The sequence below is a fragment of the Crocodylus porosus genome, unplaced genomic scaffold (genome assembly GCF_001723895.1).
Source record: "Crocodylus porosus isolate Cpor-Errol unplaced genomic scaffold, CroPor_comp1, whole genome shotgun sequence".
NCBI classification, from domain to species: domain Eukaryota; kingdom Metazoa; phylum Chordata; order Crocodylia; family Crocodylidae; genus Crocodylus; species Crocodylus porosus.
In genome coordinates, this window is record NW_017728906.1 from 128676071 (window position 1) to 128694310 (window position 18240).

The following is an 18240-nucleotide window of genomic DNA, read 5'->3' on the forward strand; positions in this document are numbered from 1 at the left end:
GTCTCAATTCCATGATTTGAATGATCCCACCTACCTTTAAGTTCCTGTGTTGCTGACCGTATAGTGTTCGCTCTTGGCCACCGGGTTCCTGGGATCGGGATACTTACTCAGACCTCCATGCCCCTGGGGTTCGGTCCTCGTGTCAGCAGAAACTGGTGGGATGGTAAACAGCTTTATCTTTATTAGGAACTGGATTCAGCAACACACACACTCGCAGCTTGTAGGGAAAACAACAACAACCCGCCACCAACCAACCACACCCACAGGGCACCAGGGGAAAAGACTGGAACATCCCACTGCTCGCCCCTTGAAGGTACATTCCATATACCACATCCCCCTTCTTTATTTTGGGAGATCTCTCTTAAGTAGCTGAAAGTTTATTAGTAGCTACTTTAACTCGGAACCTTTCAGGGATCATGGAGCCAGAGGTTGCTAGCACTTGGCTCATTGATGGGGACTAGCCTTTACTGCTACCCATTACACAGTCCTTGTACTTCACAGGAAACTTCAACACACGTCCACTCTGAGTTTGCGTTGTGCCATAGGGTGTCTCAGTGGGTACTGGTGGATCCTCTGAAATGTAATTAAACTCTTGCTCTTGGTGGTCTGGTTTTACTTCTGATGCTTGTTCTCCTGCCGTCTCTTGAGGTGCATCAATTTGTTCTGTTGGTACTGATGAGCAATCTTTCCTTAAGTGTCTTCTGTTTCTCCTATAGACATTACTGCTGGCGGTTGTTACCATGTAGCAACCAACAAACCACACCCACAGGGCATCATGGGGGAAAGACTGGACCGTTTCATTGCTGGCCCCTTAAAGGTACATTTCATATACCACAGAACTGAGTACCATGCAAAAAGCATGAAAGATTAATTGGGCCAGAGAGGGGCAGCATTGTGTTGACAAAAGGGAGCATGACTGTTGGAGAACTACTGTGACTAAAGGCCTCTGAAGCTGGTGAAGCGAATATGGAAACTCACCGGCATCTGAGGAAGCACATGCTACCTTTTAAAATAAAGGAAATGATATAAGTGATTCATAAGTTTGGCTATGGCCAAACTTGGAGTTTGCTCTCTAGAGGAAAAAGTTATTAAGGCCTTCAGTGAAGCACTTAACGTTGTGGTTAAATGTAGGCATATAACTAGTCTCCCAGTTGAAATCATTAGTGACTACCTTGGGGTTCTGACCATGCTGTGTGCTTTGCTAGGCTGGGAATCTTAATTACCTGTACTTTTTCTGCCCTTTCTGTTCCTGAAGGTGAAATTCTCCCCTCTTCAGGTTCCCTTCCATCTGTGTTTCTCTGCCTTCCAGTGCAAGTGGATGATGGTAGGGGAGAATTGGATGTAGTGAACTCTGTGTTCCCTCCCTTCATCTATCAGCTAGCACAGAAGTTGTAATTTGATGCCTTCGTACACCAAAAATTACGCTTCCCTCATTCCTGTTCCCAATTCCCCAGCTCTTGAACCATGGTAGCAACAGTAGGGAATTGTATTTCTGAAACAGCACCTCTTGTGGTTCTCCAATGGTTCTATAGTTGAAGCACTAGTAATTTCTCAGTGATGTGTTTTAAAAGGTACAACCTAGTGCTAATTTATCTTTGTAAGAGAAATAATCCCACTACTTTGAATACTCCTCCCAGTGCACCTTCCAGAGGTTCATTAAGTAACTTGATTAGCAATTTTCACATGTGGTTTCCTTTTCCCCTCAAGGGAAAATGAGTTCTTTTACAAGTTATATTTTTATTTCTCTGTCCTGAATTCTATATTTTTTAATGAAGGCAAAGCCAAAGAAATGCATCTTGGGTTTACAGTGGAATGTGATGAAGTCTGGGTCACTCCTGAGATGATGCAGGAATTCCTACTGCCACCTTAGATGGGCCTCCAAAAAAACTAACTTCCGCTCAAGTGAGCTTCACCAGTGGACAACTGCTTATCCCCTGTGCCCTGGGGGCTGAAAGAGGTCACCAGGCATCCTGGTTTTCTCTGTTTAAAAAAAAAAACCAAAACCTAATTTTCAAATTTAAAAACATAACTCAAAATACACATTTCTCTCTCTTTTTATCTGTGGTGTTTCATTTTAATCATGGAAAACTGTGGATTTTGGGTTAATTTTTTATTAGAAACTCAGGGATATTTTTTGGAACTCAGGGATATTTTTTGGGCTAGATCACTGAGTAGTCAAGATAAGGGCTGACATTTTGAATTTTATTTTATTGAATGGGAAACCAGAGACTGTAAAATAGATTTAAAAAGCTCATTTTAGCTTTTGAGGAGAAGGTGAGCTTTTATGTCATGAACTAGTTGAACTTCTCTAAGGCCTGAATTTTTGTGCCTAGGCAGTTGGCATTTTCTCTGGTTTAGCTGGGAGGTAATGGATGAATATATTATTAAAGGTAGGACAGTTTCCATCAAGATGGTATTGAGTCTCTTTGCCAACTGCAGATGGTAGATGTTCCATGTGCATATTGCTATGTGAGAATTTAGCATCAGCCAGGAACACAAACCCAATCCTAAACTGTGGAGTGGATTGACCAGTAGTGGGTATGCACCTTCAATTGAAAGAAGCAGCTTTGTATCAATGTACTATTTAAAATATTTTTTACCTGTAACCTTGAGCCTCATTCTGGTTCTGCTTCAACAAACTGTTCGTCTATATAAGTTGATGTCATCTAAGCCTTCTGATAGGTGTATGTTCGTAGGCTGAGTTGTGTGTTAAGAGTATCTGTGTAAATTGGTAAGACTTAACAGAGGAAATCCTGTAACTGTGCTATTAGTTCTTCTAAATGGATTGCTATGAAAAACCCTCTGTACTTTATAAAGTTCACTTTCATATTTTCTGTATGTGTTGCATTTAGATGAATGAATGTTCGTGGTTTTATATTTTTAAGCATATTTTATACATGAAGAGAAAAACGTCATTTATACAAAAATCTTTGTAGCGTATTTTGTTACATATTATTCTGGTACTTAAGAGTTCTCAAAGAATTGAATAGCTCAGTTCTTGTTTGCTTTGCTTTGACACAGGTAAAGATTTTATAGCTATGTTATGCTGGAATTAGTTACTGTTTTTTAAATTTTTAGAAGTCTGAAGCTCGTTTATGATGACTTGAAGCTTTTGGCTGGAAAGGAATTTTGACTACATTTGCTTTATGCCAGTTTTCATCAGTCTGAGACTAATTTCATCATAGTTACAGGCTTTGCTTTGTGATTTCCTTTCAAGAGCCTTCAGTCATTAAAGGTCTTGGATCAAATGGACTTTCAGTCCTCTCATCTTGTCAGGGATATATCCTTCTGGTACTGTAAGCCCTTTTGCAGAGAACAGACTGAAGGCAAATGCTCCCATTTGGACTTTACACCATATTCAATTTACTACTTAAAAGTAAAGCAGTCATTCACAGTAGGCCTGCTAAAACCTGGATTCTCTATAAAATCTAGGATGCGTTGTAGGTGATAACATACGTAACAAAGGGGATATGATTTGGATTTGCTAAAGGAAGTGGTTTGACTTTTCATTTTTTTTTTAAATACCTATGATATTTTTCATAGATCAGTGATTTTTTTTGCATAGGTATTTCAAAGTGGTTTTGAGGAGAACTTGCAGCTACTCAGCACCAGTGAGAATTAGGTCAGAGAATGATGGGTTACTAGATGGTGGGAAATTGCAAATAAACATCCAGCCCTTCATCTTCAGTTGAAATTCAGGCCTACATCTTGATGGCTCTCCTATAGCCTATATCAACTGAGCTTGATAACAGGTATCCACAACACATCGCAACTGTTGGTATTTGTCACCTTTATCCCATTAGGCAGGCCAAGAATTGACTAGGCCTCAGATAATTAATTCCCCGCTTACCCTAAACTGTGTGGGTTGGTGCACAACAATGGGGCACTGTTTAGGAAAACCAGTATTGCTAGTGTTTCTATTGTTGGTTGAAAACTTGGGCCACTAGGAAATTGTTTAGGAGCTTAAGCATATAAAGGGTGTGGGAGGAAGACTGGCATGAGTCTAAAAGTGGGAAAGAGCTAACAATTCAAAGCTTAGTAAATTGACTAAATATGCATAGGGGAATTTATAAGCAACACCAATCATTCATCATTGTTAATGAAGTAGCTTTTTTACCAGGAGGGCCTTTGTACATTATTAAATAATGTAAAAGAAATGCAGCTATGATTGTAAGATAGCTGCACATTGGCAGTTTTGAAAAACATCTCCCTCTCTGTTTTCTTTATTACCCTAGCCACAGTGAACTAATAGGACTTTGAGCATTCATGGGTAATGTGAAGCCAAGTTGCACTCTAGGATGTGTGTGTGTGTGTGAAGAAATAACCAATGAAAAATGTGGAGAAGTGAAACCGCTACAACTCACAGGAGGTTTTACTTTGAGAGAGAACCCATGAAGCTTTTGAAGGCTGTTACGTTTAATTTAAAAGAATTTTGTGGCATAGCCATTTCTCGTTTAGGTTAGATAACCATACCATGTAAGTGTATACCGAGAAAATGGGTTGCATTGTCCAGTATTTAGATACTAGCATAGCATGAGACTGCTGGAAGATGTCTTCTTCCAGAGTGCGGTTCCAAAAAGACCAAACCATCAATAGCATCAATGCTTGCTGGCTCAGTTTTATGCCAAAGAAAATTTGCTTCATGAAATGGAAATTTAGAAGCAATCCAGATAAAAACCAAGAGTTTAAACAAAAAGACAGTCTCCAAGATGCACCAAAGATGAGGCAGAGTCAACAGTAGGTAGAACACTCCAAGTTTACAAGATTGAATTACATTTAATGAGGTCATAGTTTCTAGGGAATCTGCAACCTCTTGTGAATTGTATGCGAAATGTTACTTTAGAGCTTGAGTTTATTTTTAATAACATATTGGTTTAAAAGTGAATAATAATAAGTGATATAGTAGAATGTTAGCAGGTTTTATTAATGTTTACTGACTTTGCATCTTTTCCAGAGTCTCTTATTGTTTTGAAGATAAAGGGCTGCTTGGTCTGTTTTAAATCTGAGAACTTTGTTACAGTATGACTAGCAATAATAAAGAACTGGGTTAAGGTTTTAAAATGAGCAGGTGATGCTCTGTCAGTTGGAGAGACAAACTCATTTTGAAAAAAACAAAGTTGTAGCAGATTGTTTATAATAGCTCCCTGACAACAGACTTACATTCTTGAGTTCACACAGTTTACATTATTAAAGGAGACATATGTAAGTAGAATTTGCTTCCAGATATATGCACATATTCTGGCAAGATGTTCAAGGCACACTGTCAAGTAATTTAAGGCAACAGTTTTGGCCTCTTCTGAATTTTTTTTTAAGCCTTTGCAAAAGTTGGAATACAGGGCCTTTTATAATCTTTTTAAGTTGCAAAAGCAAACAGAAAAGTTATCTTTAAATCTTTCTCTGTCTTTTTTTCCATAGCTTACTAATGAAATATAATCAAAATTAGGGGTGTACATTAAAAAAAATACTGATTTGAATTATTTATTTTATTATGCTCTGTATATTCATATTTTGTCAACATACTAATGAGTGTACTGGCAAGATTTTTTTTTTTACCCCAACAGCAAATATTAATCAGATCTTGCAGAGTATTTTTGGAAAACAATTTTAAAATCAAAATAATGAATATTTGAACTGACAACCTGCTCCAGAGTCATCTGATCTTGCAATATGAATGTCTCTAGTTCAGTCAAAGCAGCTCAAATATAAAATGATCAAGCAGCTGCTCAAAAATGGAATTCACAAGAACTAGTAACTAAAATCCTGGGACATCATTCTCCCACTGTACTTGGCCTTGGTGAGGCCACAGGTGGAGTACTGCATCCAGTTTTGGGCTCCACAATTCAAAAGGGATGTGGGGAAGCTCGAGAGGGTGCAGAGGAGAGACACACGCATGATCAGAGGTCAGGAAAACAGACCTTATGATGAGAGGCTGAAAGAAGTGGGGCTATTCAGCCTGGAAAAGCGCAGGCTCAGGGGTGACCTGGTGGCCACCTATAAGTTTTGTCAGGGGTGCTCATCAGGATCTGGGGGAATGTCTGTTCACCAGAGCCCCCCCAGGGGATGACAAGATTGAATGGTCACAAACTCCACTGTGTCCAATTCAGACTGGACATAAGAAGGAACTTCTTCACTGTCCAAGCCCCTGAGTTTTGGAATAGACTGCCGCCGAAGGTGGTTCAGGCACCCACTTTGAACGCCTTCAAGACGCATTTGGATGGTTATCTTGCTGGGATCCTATGATCCCTGCTGACTTCCTGCCCCTGGGGCAGAGGGCTGGATTCGATGATCCTCCAGGGTCCCTTCCAGCCCAAATGTCTATGAAATATTAACAAAGAACCTTGAGACATTTCCTGCTATATATTCATTGGGTTACTGGTTCAGAAGCAAAGCATGATTCAACAACAATGCAACATTGTTGCAAAAAAAGCAAAAAACAGCTGATGTATGAACAAGAATGTCATAAAAGTCATGAAAAGTGATTCTATTTAGCACATACTGTTGAGGTCTCAAGTAAAGTTCAGTTTTGTGCGCTCTAGATTAGGAGGCACATAGACAACTTGGAGATAATCCAAAGGAGAAACAAAAGTCATTAGAAGTCTATAAAACATGATCTGTGAGGAAACGTTGGAAGAACTGGGATTATTTAGTCTAGGGAAGATAACACTGAAGAGGGTAACAATCTTCAAATAATAGTGTTGTAAAGGATAAATTGTTTTCTGTGTTCATCAAAGACTGGACAAAAATAGTGTGCATAAACTGGAATGGAAGAGATTTATGTTAGATATGAGTAATGACTTTTAAGTAGAAGGGTGGTCAAGCACTAGTACAGATTATTAAGAAGGTGGCAGAATGTCCTTTGGAAATTTTTTACTTTAGACAGGGATGATTCTACCTTGCCTGGATGACTTATTGAGTCCCTCCCAGGCCTGTTTCTCTGTGATTCTGTATTTGTCTCTGTTATGTTCATCCAGCTGTATTTAAATTGTTGGAAAACCTCAACATTCTTTTAATATCCATTTTGGTATCAAGGAAACCTATATGTGAATTTGTGCATAAGTATACAGTAGTAACTGAGTAATGAAGATTAAAAACTGCAGACCTTGTTGTTTAATTGTTGATTTTTTTTCTTTCAGGCTTGAAGTGCATCTAGGAACGGATGGATGACTGAGTATTCATATGAAGAGGAAAGCCATAAAAGTTTGTTGAAAATTTTACAACAGTGTGCATTATACATATTACTGTTATCAAGAATTTATAATGTATAACAATGAATTTTAGCTGAAATAATATTCTGGAGTTCAACTGTCGGATTGGCTGTCAGACAAGAGTTCCACTGGCGAATGATTAATGTATACAGGGTATAATTCAACATTTTCCAACATATTCTTTTTTAAAATTGAGTTTTCAAGTGGGAGCATAGAAGGCTAAAGGAAATATGAAGGTGGGAATTCTTATTTTTATTTGGAAAATGTAGTTTGGACCAAATGATAAGATGACATTTTCATGCAATTCCATTGAAGAAGGAGGGACTGAATAAGATGATACAACATAGTGTTTCTTCTTTATGTGTATAAGGCTGAGCTGATTTTATTAAATGGTGGATATCTTCCATTAAAGATGCTTGTTATGCAGCTCAGTGCATTTCTGGATGGCACTTGCCTGACACCATGATAAAAGCCAAAAACAAACCAAATAGAACAGTATTTATTAATAAGTACCTTGGTGCTTTTTTTAATCTTCCTCTAGAGTGTCACATATTAAGGGTGAGTTGGATGTTTCTCGTGCATCAGTTTCTTGTGATGGTTATAAGAGGTCAGGAACTGGTTGATTTCATTGCTTCCATTGTTGTCAATTTTGGTGCCCTATAAAATGATGAATTTAAATAGATTTTGGAATCTGCCTGTTTAATTGCAGATCACTGTAGACTTTTGGCTAGGGTCCTCCTCTAATGAACTTCCAGCCAGTGCTGCTCAAAGGAGGCTGTTTGTTCCTTTCTGTCCTCATGAGAGCAAAAGCATTGTAATGGTGAATTCAGTGGGCAGAACAATACAGTGCAGCTACTCATTTAAGGAGGACTTTCTGAAAGATCTGCTGGTGACTGACAAGAAGGGATATTTCATAGTGAAAAGCTAATTTAAGCAAAGCTTTCCTTATCGTTCTTATGTACCCCAATTACAGAAAACTAAGCTTTCCCCAAAAGTGCAGTATCGGTGGGAGGCAAGAGCTTTCGGTCTATTCATTCTTGCAGGACTGTTCTCCATGGTAACCAGACCTGTCATTTCTCTCATAATGTCATTAGGATAAGAATGCTTATTTACTTGGGTGATATTTTGATTGTAGCAGGACTGAATGGTTCAAGATGTCTTAGTTTGGCAGAAATCCATTTGGAGTTTTTAATAGATATAAAGAAAAATCTATTATGTCCCATCTCTGGTTAAACTTTCAAGCAATTACAGTAGGTAGAATGGTTCTGATTATAAATGTGTCATGGTTGAAGAAAAAAGTGATAATAATTGGAGTTAAGATCAAGGGCCTGTTAAGTACAGACATGGGCTAGCTAACATGGAAAGTTTCCTACATTAATCTAAGAAAACAAGTAAGATTTGTGTGCTGTCTCTCAGCTGTACCTCCATACCTACTTTCTGTTAACAGGATCTGGCTGTTAGAATGGAGCTCACTTAACTAGGGAGCAAGAGTTTCTTTATTGTAGGCCTCTTGCCTAGATGTGGTGGAATTAAAAAACAGGGTTGTTAGAAACCACCCTCAAGTAATTCTACATGTTCCAGACATACAGTGAATACATGCCTGGTAAATGGGTTGCTGAGCCTCTTTTGGTTGCAAGAAGGTACATGAGAGCTAGCAAAGACCCCATTTTATCTATAAACTACTGGCTGTTGTCCTGGAAAGTTCTCAGTATGTTCTAGACAAATGAGATGTTTGCATCTTTGATCTGCCAGGGTGGTTCAGAATAACAGTATTATAGTGTCTCATTCCATACTAATTTAGGAGGAACTAAGTCAGACTAGATGACTGCTAGACATTAGAATTAGGAAGTTACATCAAGGCAGAAAATACAGTCTTAAGGTTTATCAAATTCTTGGAACAGAGAAGGTAATAACCATCATCCTGAAGAGAGGCAGAAACGTGTATTCCAGATATTAGCTGGAACGCTGGATATTAGTGGGGAGCTTGAGGATTCTTAGCATTGTTGATTGTCTGTCATGAGAGAAATTTTCCTAAGTTTCCTGGGAAAGAATGCAGTGGAGAAAGATGCACTGTAAATCATCTGACTGTGTCCCCAATTCCTTTACCTTTTCATCTTTCTAATTAACTTTCATGATTTTGGGCAGGTCATGAGGAACTTTAGAACATGGTGACTTCTATTTGTCCAGGCCACAGGTCTGCTCCCTTAGACAGTTCTGATGACATCTCCCAGTAGTCTTGAGATCTGTGATCAAGATCTACTCAGATAAGGGGGTGGAGGTAGTGCAGTATTCCTGATTTACTATATTTTCTGTTGAGCAAGCTCTGTATTAAGAGCAATTATTATGGAGCAGAGATGGCAGACAATAGAATGCAGATGTCAACTATTGTCACCATTAAAATTTGGGGATGAATTCTTTGTTCTGTTGAGTTCAGAGGGGTTAATATTTCACCTAAACCTCTGTTTTGGCTGCTTCTTTCTTTCTGCATTACTGAGAACTGGGGAGTTAGTGTGTTAATCAAGACTGCTTTGATAGTCAAGCCACTTAAGCCCAAATATAACCTCTACTGAGAACATTATTATTCTGGTATATTATTAGCATAGCAACATAAAGAAATTCTGTTGCATTATCAGCATTTTTTTTACACTAGAATATTTTCTTCTTTGTGTGTCTCACACCACAATATACTATCTGGATTAAGGTAGAGCAACTTTGAGCTGCTTCATGGGGAGGAAACTGGTTTATAAGATTGGGTGGTGGGATTGTGTAATGGTACAGATGGAAATATAGCTAAAGTTCTAGTTGAGTTGTAGTTAAAGTTCTCCGTGAGTAGGAGATAACATAAACATTGAAACCAGTCTCATAGCAAGGGGCAAGGAGGGAAGTAAGTAGATTCACGAGATCAATAGGAAAGGATAAAAGTTGAAAACAAAATGCAACAGAAGTCAAACAGTCATGCAGGTGCAGATTTATCTCTCAGTTTATATATGTTCTTTTTCACTATGATACATGAGCAATAACAATGTAACATAATGTAAATATGTAACATTATGTTGAATTAAGTGGTAGCAGGATTTCATACCATAAATTCTATAAAGAGTTTTAACAGATAAAATCAGAAGTATTGTATAAAGCTGATTAAATTCTGTTACCCGGAATTTAAGGTACTTAAAGGGTACAACTTGAAGTCTGGTTATCCACACATGCTCTAAGATGCGAAGATGTTTGTGTAGGGTTTTTTGTTTTCATATGTGTAGTATTGTTGCTGCATGGTTAGTGCCTGGCAACGCTACTGCATGGTAGCAATGAGGTACGGCACTGTAGCTTGTTGCTACTGCGCCGTAGTGTCTCGTGTAGACAAACAGAGGCTGTATAGAGATTATAGTTTGATTTGTCACAATTCATTATGAATCCAAACAGTGAGAGGGGAAAAAAACACTAAGAAATGACCACAGAAAAATAATTGAGGTTCAGAGAGATATCAGGACAGTTGACTCTCCCTGATTTTAATTTGGTATGCAACATTTATCTGGATCAGTCCATTAAAGAGCAGAAATTTAATTGCTCTGTATTTAGCTACCATGTGTAGAAGACAGCAGTCAATACTCAGGTTGTTGGTTATTATCGAACATTTAATAGCTGTTGGAGTACAACCATAGGTATACAGCTTATCTCTGAGTGATCACTAAAAAAAGTATAAATGCTGCACTGTGTAGACAGATGAGTGGGAATGGATTCTTCCCAAATCTATGAAACTATGATTCTCAGATAAGAGAAAAGTGGTAGAAATTTTCTTTCTTATCCTACATCATGTGAAGGTCCTTGGAAGTATGTACTGCCTCTTACTCTTTTCCCTTTTTCTGTTACTATATATGTGAATGATCGGCTGCTAGAATAGCGTAAGCTCTGACAGATGGACATCCAGAACAGTGTAGCTTCTCTGTACTTAGTCACCATTGATTTATCCAGCTCAGGTCAAATGTGTATAGGGTGAGGTACATTTGGAACTGATCCTGATTGCTTAAAAATGGCTTGAGGCAGATCCAAAAATGATCTTCTCCAAGTAGTGACGGCAGTTAAGATGTCTGCCATGAGCATTACACACTTTGATTGCATTTGAACAGATTCCTTTTCCCTTGCCATTGTACAATTAAAGAATGATTGCTGGGCAGACTGCAGTGTTCCTGTTAGGCTTCTTGCTAACAGCGATATAAAACTTGTTCTGTATCAGGTTCTACCCCCTGCCCTGCCCCCCTGTTCTGCCATCACTGCTCTACAGTTGCTTTCATAGCCTAAATGATTTGTTGTTTACAGGTCTTTGTCTTGGCTTAGCTCTACTTATTTTCCAACTATTTTGGTGTGTTTATTCAGTACTTCTCAACAGCTGGCTTAGGGCAAGTGTCCAAAGCACACATACATATATACATACTAGAACAGTTAATCAAAGTCTAGTCCTAGTATTTTACTTTCTGACTGGTCTGTGAAGCTATCTTGTTGGACCCAGTGGGGTGGGATTGTATACTTTTTGCCCTTTTTTTGTTTGGAACAAGGGGACAACTCCCAAACAGTTGTAACTGTGTCATTCAAGGTGTAAACTGATATCTCAGAAATCAGTATATTTGTTGATGTGTAACTTCCCATAGTGGAGCATACTGTACAATATATCTGTGGCCTTTGTGGAATTCTCAGTTTTCTGGAGACAGTGGAGACCGGTGCAAAAATAAGCTGAGCTTTCCCTAGTTAAAGCACGATCTGTTAAAAAACCACAATACCTGCTTTAAAAAACCCTCTATTTCTCAGGGCAGCAGAGGACAGAAATGCCTGAGGGGGTTTCTTTAGAATTGGGAGCAGCTTCTGTGGCTGAGTAGCCCAGCAAGACAGGTCAGCTTATGTAGGCCAGCAGCAAAAAAATCCTTCCAGTTGGGAAAGGCCCATGATGTTTTATTTATGTTGCACAGATTTTGTAGTGGTTCTTAAAACTTGAATTTTGCCAAAAGTGCTCTTGAAAAGAAGAACAGAGAATCAAAAAAATACCAAAGCTCAAATAATGCTTGGATCACATCTTCAGAAGAGAGGAAAAATGGCTAAGCCACATTATGCAGTGGGGATCTTCTGAAAAGCTATTAATCGATGGGTAATTAATTTATAATTAATAGAATATGACCGGATAATTGAATACTATTAATATCTGAGATTGCTTTCATTTCATAATGTCTATAATATAGAAATAGTGAATACTATAAAATAAACATCACTTTTTTTTTTTTTGTCTAGGGCATCGCTCCATGAAATATAATTGTTTCTGGTAATGAATCCCTCATATGTGTTAAGGCAAACTGTGTGCTTACTTCTGTGCCTGCATTCGCTTTTTAAAAGTACTACAGGATCTGTTAAAACCCGAGGTAGCCAACCTGTGGCACAGGTGCCAGTGACATGGACAGCCACTCTGTGGCACACAGCAGACTGGAGGGGGGACAAACAATGGCAGATAGAGCAGGGTGTAGAAAGCTGAGCATCTGATCAGGCAGGAAGCACATGGCAGGAAGCAGAAAGCAGACCAGCCTAGTCAGGGAGCAGCAAACAGAGCAGCAGATTGGAGGGATAAGGGGAAGGTATTCAAACTGTACTTAAGGTAGGTCTGAGGGTGTTATGGAACACCTGCCAGGAAACTTGAACCTCACTTTGTTAAATCATTTTGCAAGTTAATAGGAGCATTTTTACTACTTTAGGCAGCACAGTGAATATATCTTATGATAGAAGTTGTCTGCCACTTCCAAATATAAGACCTTGTTTTCAGTAGCTTATAACTTCAATAAGCTTAAAACATTCCAATTGAAACTCCTATGCCTGGTTGTCTGCAAAGTTTCTCCTGGGAAAGCTCCACTTAAAAGAGTTTGGCTGTTTTTGACAATCAAGTGAGGAAAAACAGCTTGTGACCATCTAATTACCGACTGTTTCATAATGCATACATAAAAAAGGGCTGGGTTAAGGTCTCTGCAACTTTCATTCTGACATTTGGTAATTTTTCAGTGTCTAAATTTTGTGACTTTTTTCATTTTCTGTTAATATGGTGGTTAGATGTAATATTATTCACTCTGTTAATATTTGAGTGGCAAATGTGCTAGGCCTATTTCAGACTGCTGGGAACATACAATTCCTACCTCAGAGCTGGCAGGATCAGCTTAGAGCTGTGAGCAGCTCATTAGCTAAAATATACCATGTTTCACAGACTTTGTATACTCAGAATTCTTTCTTTTTCTGAATGACAGTTTAGCTCCAACTTTCCTCCAATGGCTCAGCTGCCCTAACACCCCACCTCCCTCAGGGCTGTACCTAATAAATACTGTTAACACAGAGTGACATACATAGTTCAGTGTGGGGCCTGCTCATCTCACTAAGGACCCTGACAGACATTCACTTTAAAACATGAGCTCCAATCTTCAGTCCCAACAGTGATGTGTTCTACCATGTAACACACGTATGGCAGGATGTGCAATTTTGGGATCAGGGGTTAGATCCCAATTGTGCCTTACTTGCTGGTGCAGAGGATCGGGGGTTATATCCCAATTGCACCTTGCTTGCTGGTGCAGGGGGAGCCCTGGCTCTTGAGCTCAGGCTTCCTTGGTACCAGCCAAATGAAACTAGTTAGCTGATTGTCACTTGGGGCAGAGAACCAAACCAGTCCCCAGCCACAGCCAACAGTCAGCTCTGCATGGTAGTGGGCTGTGGCAGCCAGATGTTGGGCTCCCTGAGCTATAAAACCATGTGTGTTGCCCCACTGAGCAGCTCATGGGGTTTTGATAGTTCCCAGCCGTGCATCAGTTTAAGGCATGATAGAAATGCGCAAAGTTATTCCACATGATAAGGAATATAATTCTGTATCACACTTTATATTGAATTTAAAATTATATCACTCTGTAAACTGAGTTGCACGTGTGGTTGGTTTACTCTTTAAGGCATGATAAATCTGTTAATGGGATCTTAAATGTAATGGTTGTCGAGGGCCTAAATACAAGTTCGGTCAGAAGAAGGCCTTTCCAACTGTTGGAGGAGAGATTCAGCATTGCAATATTTATCTGCCCAGGGATATAAGCTAGTTTCACAACCCTGTGTTTTCCCCTTGGGCTAGGGACAGAAGTTACACATAAACTGGTTTAAGTCATCAGAAACTGGTTTATACCTGTAACAGAACAGAAGTTCAGTGCACATAAAATTGTTTCAAAATCACAGAAACTGGTTTAAGATTAACCTGGCTGAATGTAGTATCCAGGCTTAACTGATTTGGGTCAAACTGGTTTATGAAATTTCTGTCCCAGACAGAAATTCTGAACTGTCCTGTTTCAAGTTCAATCACAGTCCCCCAGCGTCCCAGTATGCTTTCCAGTCCTGGTTGGGTTGTGCTGTCTGCTCCAGAAGGGTTGGGTGGGAGGGAGGGAACACAGACTTCCCTTCCCCCCTCCAAGGCAAACCCTGGCTGGGGTCAGAGGGTGGATTAAACGTCCCTTCTTCCAAGTACAGCTGCTCTACCCTTCTAAAAACTTACTTCTGGCTGCAACTGTGGACTACAAATCCCAGAGGCACCTGGAAGAAGGAAGAGAAAGTATTGAGCAACCCTGCAGAGTCCTGCTGCTGTAATTCTAGACTGAAAATCCCAGAGACCTGGGGGGCAGCAGGAGGAAGCAGACACACAGCCCATGCTGGCTATGTGCCAGAGAACCATGCTTTAGTGCCCCCCCCCCAGCTTTTGCTTTGAGCCACATAAGGTATGTGGCTGCATTTCCTGAGTCAAAAGTGAATGTGTCCAGTTGCTTCTCAGTTTAATTTCTGCAGTTTAGACTAACCTGCAAAGACTGAATCAGTTCAGCCTCAGGTTTTTCTTGACTGTCTGAACTTAGCCTTGAAGTCTAGAATAAGTTGTAATATTCTATTAAACACAGACCAGTATGACGCATCTTAAAGGTACGTCTGGACTTGTCCCTAGTTTACCCAATGACATGTTAACTTTGTAGTCAATCTCATACTTATATATTCTATATAGTTCCCTTCGCATTAAGGATGTTCTGATTTTGGTATGACATAAGATCCTTATATCTGCAATAGAGATTTGGGGGGGCTGATACTGATAGCCTATTTCTAAGGAGGCATATCGGCTGGTACCGATCTGATTTCCAATACAGCTGCATGCATCTGGTAAATGTGTTTGTGGAGGGATGCAGATAAATGCCCTCTATGGTGAGGAAGGAGTGGGGCTAGGGTTGGGGCAGCTGCTACTTTCCTGGGGTGGGGTGGGGCATGGGATGGAGATGAGGCTTGTCTGGGGGAAGTGGGGGCAGCTCCTGCTGTTGCACGCACCCTGGGAGGGCATGGGGTAGGGTGGGGCATGTGTTTCTCAGATATGCACAGGACCGGGCAGGGATGGCTGCAGTTACAAGCTGGGCCCAGGGCTGTGTTGGCCTCTTCCCAGCTTGGGCTGAGCTGGGCTGCATTCAGGATGGATGGTGGTGGCAATGGGAGAGAGGTTACTGGGGGCAGATGCAGCCACCCCAGATTTTGCTATAGCCCCCCTCCCAGCACCACCATCACCCATCTCGAGTGCAGCCTGGCCCAGCCCCCACCAGGAAAAGCCCAGCACAGCCCCGGCCCCAGCCTTCAGCTGCAGCCTGTCCGGCCCTCCTTGCACAGATCCAGGGGGCACATGCCCCCCTCATGCCCTCCTGGGGGTGTGCACAGTGGCAGGAGACAACCCCCGCTGCTTTGCACCCCCTGGATGAGCCATGGCTCTGTTCCATGGGCTGCCTTGGCAGGGCAGTGCCTGCTCTAGCCCCAACCTTACTCCTCCCTCACTTCGGTGGGCATTGATCTGCATCCCTCATGCCCCTTCCCTCCCCTTTCACCACAACAGACTTACCAGCTGCACACAGCTCTCCAGGCTGCTGGGCTGTGCTTCTCACTGCCTGTGTACATGCAGACATTTATCGGTCAAAATATAGACCACATCAGGCCAATTTCCAATGCAGCCAGTTTTCTTTAAATTGGTGCTGATCCGATATCGGACCAATATATCAGTGTACCTCTAATCTGCGTTCTGCATTAATGACATCACCAAAGAATATAACTAAGTGTTAGCAGATCAGAGGTTGGCTAAGGCTGGAGTGAACCAGAGTGTGAACTGAGGTCCTATTTGCTTGTACAGATGCTGTGAGTTTTTTGTGCAGGTTCTGCTTTCCAAGACTAATTCTCCACTGACAAGTTCCAAGTTCTCCCCTTACTCTTCCACTAATTGTATAGCTTGAGCTGCTTCTCCACTGCAGCATATTCTTGTGGGAATAAAAGAATGTTCACTTAACTCGCTTTGCTTTTATTTTTAAGACTGTTAAATAAGAATTATATTAATGCTAATAATTACTACATTTTTACTGCTCTGGAAAGATGAACTAGACCGGTTTTCTCCTAAGCTGTTTGATAAGGTAATTTCAGTCTATATGTTTGCCAGTTTTTGACACAACATTCCAATATATCTAATGAAACAAAGGTTTAAGGTCAATTTCTCAGGTTTTTAGCATTTCATAGACTCCTAGAAAAGTATTTCCAGGAAGATAAATTCTATTTAGTTTTGGTATGCATTGTCTAGCAATGAAAATCAGTGATTTTAATGCTACCTGTTCCTAAAAAAAGTCTATTCAGTCAATTAGGATTCGGATGTCTGAATAAATATACCAATGCTTCTATAACTGAAATGTTCAATGCTTCCTGTCATAGAAATACATAAGCAATTATATTTTAAATTTAATCTTCATTCTCTTGATGCAATGGAGCACTAAAACATGTTTACAGTTGCACGCTGCCTTGGTGATTTAATATATGTTGAACTAAAACTTGAAATTGTCTGTACAATCTCATTATTGCTTTTCCTTTGGATCCAAACTGATGATAAACATTTATTGTTGGAAATTAACTGCTTTTGGATACTAGTACTTTTGACACAGTGCATAGAGAACAATTTGTTCCAAAGCATAACATAATTTGATGCAATTCAATAACTATCTATAAGAAGATGTCAGTCATTTTACAACAGATATCCATGGTTTAAAATCTGAATCATGCTTGTACTGTGTTGTACTAGGTGCTGTATTTCATTATCCCAAGGACACATATCTTAAAGAAGGAGGAAGCTCATAGTATTAATCTAAATCTAGACTACGCTTATGCTTCTTACACTGTATTTTCTATATGCTTCCGAAAATTCATTAAACTGCAGGGCTGGTGGTGGGTCAGAGAAGGTTAAGTTTTCTGCTGAGAGCCTGTCACCTCATATTGATCTGCCAGTTATTTGTTTCAGTTTGGTTTGACACTAGTCTACTACAGCTGTGGTTTAGCTGTGATGGACATTGGGCATTACTAGGATGTAAACAGAAGCTTTAACTTTCAAACTTTACTTGTAAACATGAAGTGGAGTTCTGTATGTAGTCCAAAATAATGCACAGACACATTTGCACATACATTAGCATCACAAAATTGAAATGATCATAAATCATAAGATAATTGGTGGCTACTGTCGATCCTCCTGGATCATGGTGTATGCATGAGGGCCACCTAGACCTTCAATGCATATAGATTCATAGATTGTTAGGGGATGGAAGGGATCTTGCAGCTCATTGGCTCCAGCTCCCCTCTCCCCTGCTCTAGGCAGGAAGACATCTAGGGTCAAGTGAGGTGAGTGTCTAGTCTCCTCTTGAAAACCTCCAGGATATGTGACTGCACCACCTCTGGAGGGAGTTTATTCCACAATCTGGACACCGTGACTGTGAAGGAGTTTTTCATGCTATTAAGCCTGAAGTGGCCTTCCAGGAGTTTGCATCCATTGGTCCAGGTCTTCTCTGGGGGTACCTTAGTGAACAATTGTTCATTGAGCACTCCTCTGATATAGCAGTAAGCTGCTATCAAATCCCCTCTCAACCTTCTCTTTTTTTAAGGTCCCTCAGCCTTTCCTTGTATAGCTTGCCTTGCAAGTCACTGATCATGCATGTGACTCTTT

At 40.1% G+C, this 18240-nt stretch overlaps 1 protein-coding gene across 3 annotated transcripts in view; it reads left to right on the forward strand.

Moving 5' to 3' along the window:
* KLF12 (Kruppel like factor 12) overlaps positions 1–18240 on the forward strand; it is a 368523-nt gene that overhangs the window by 101488 nt on the left and 248795 nt on the right. For all 3 annotated transcript variants that reach the window (XM_019529799.1, XM_019529801.1, XM_019529802.1), the window contains exon 2: positions 7134–7197. In XM_019529799.1, the coding sequence (XP_019385344.1) occupies positions 7177–7197 (21 nt within the window). In that variant the 5' untranslated portion in view covers positions 7134–7176. The remainder of the gene's footprint in view (positions 1–7133; positions 7198–18240) is intronic.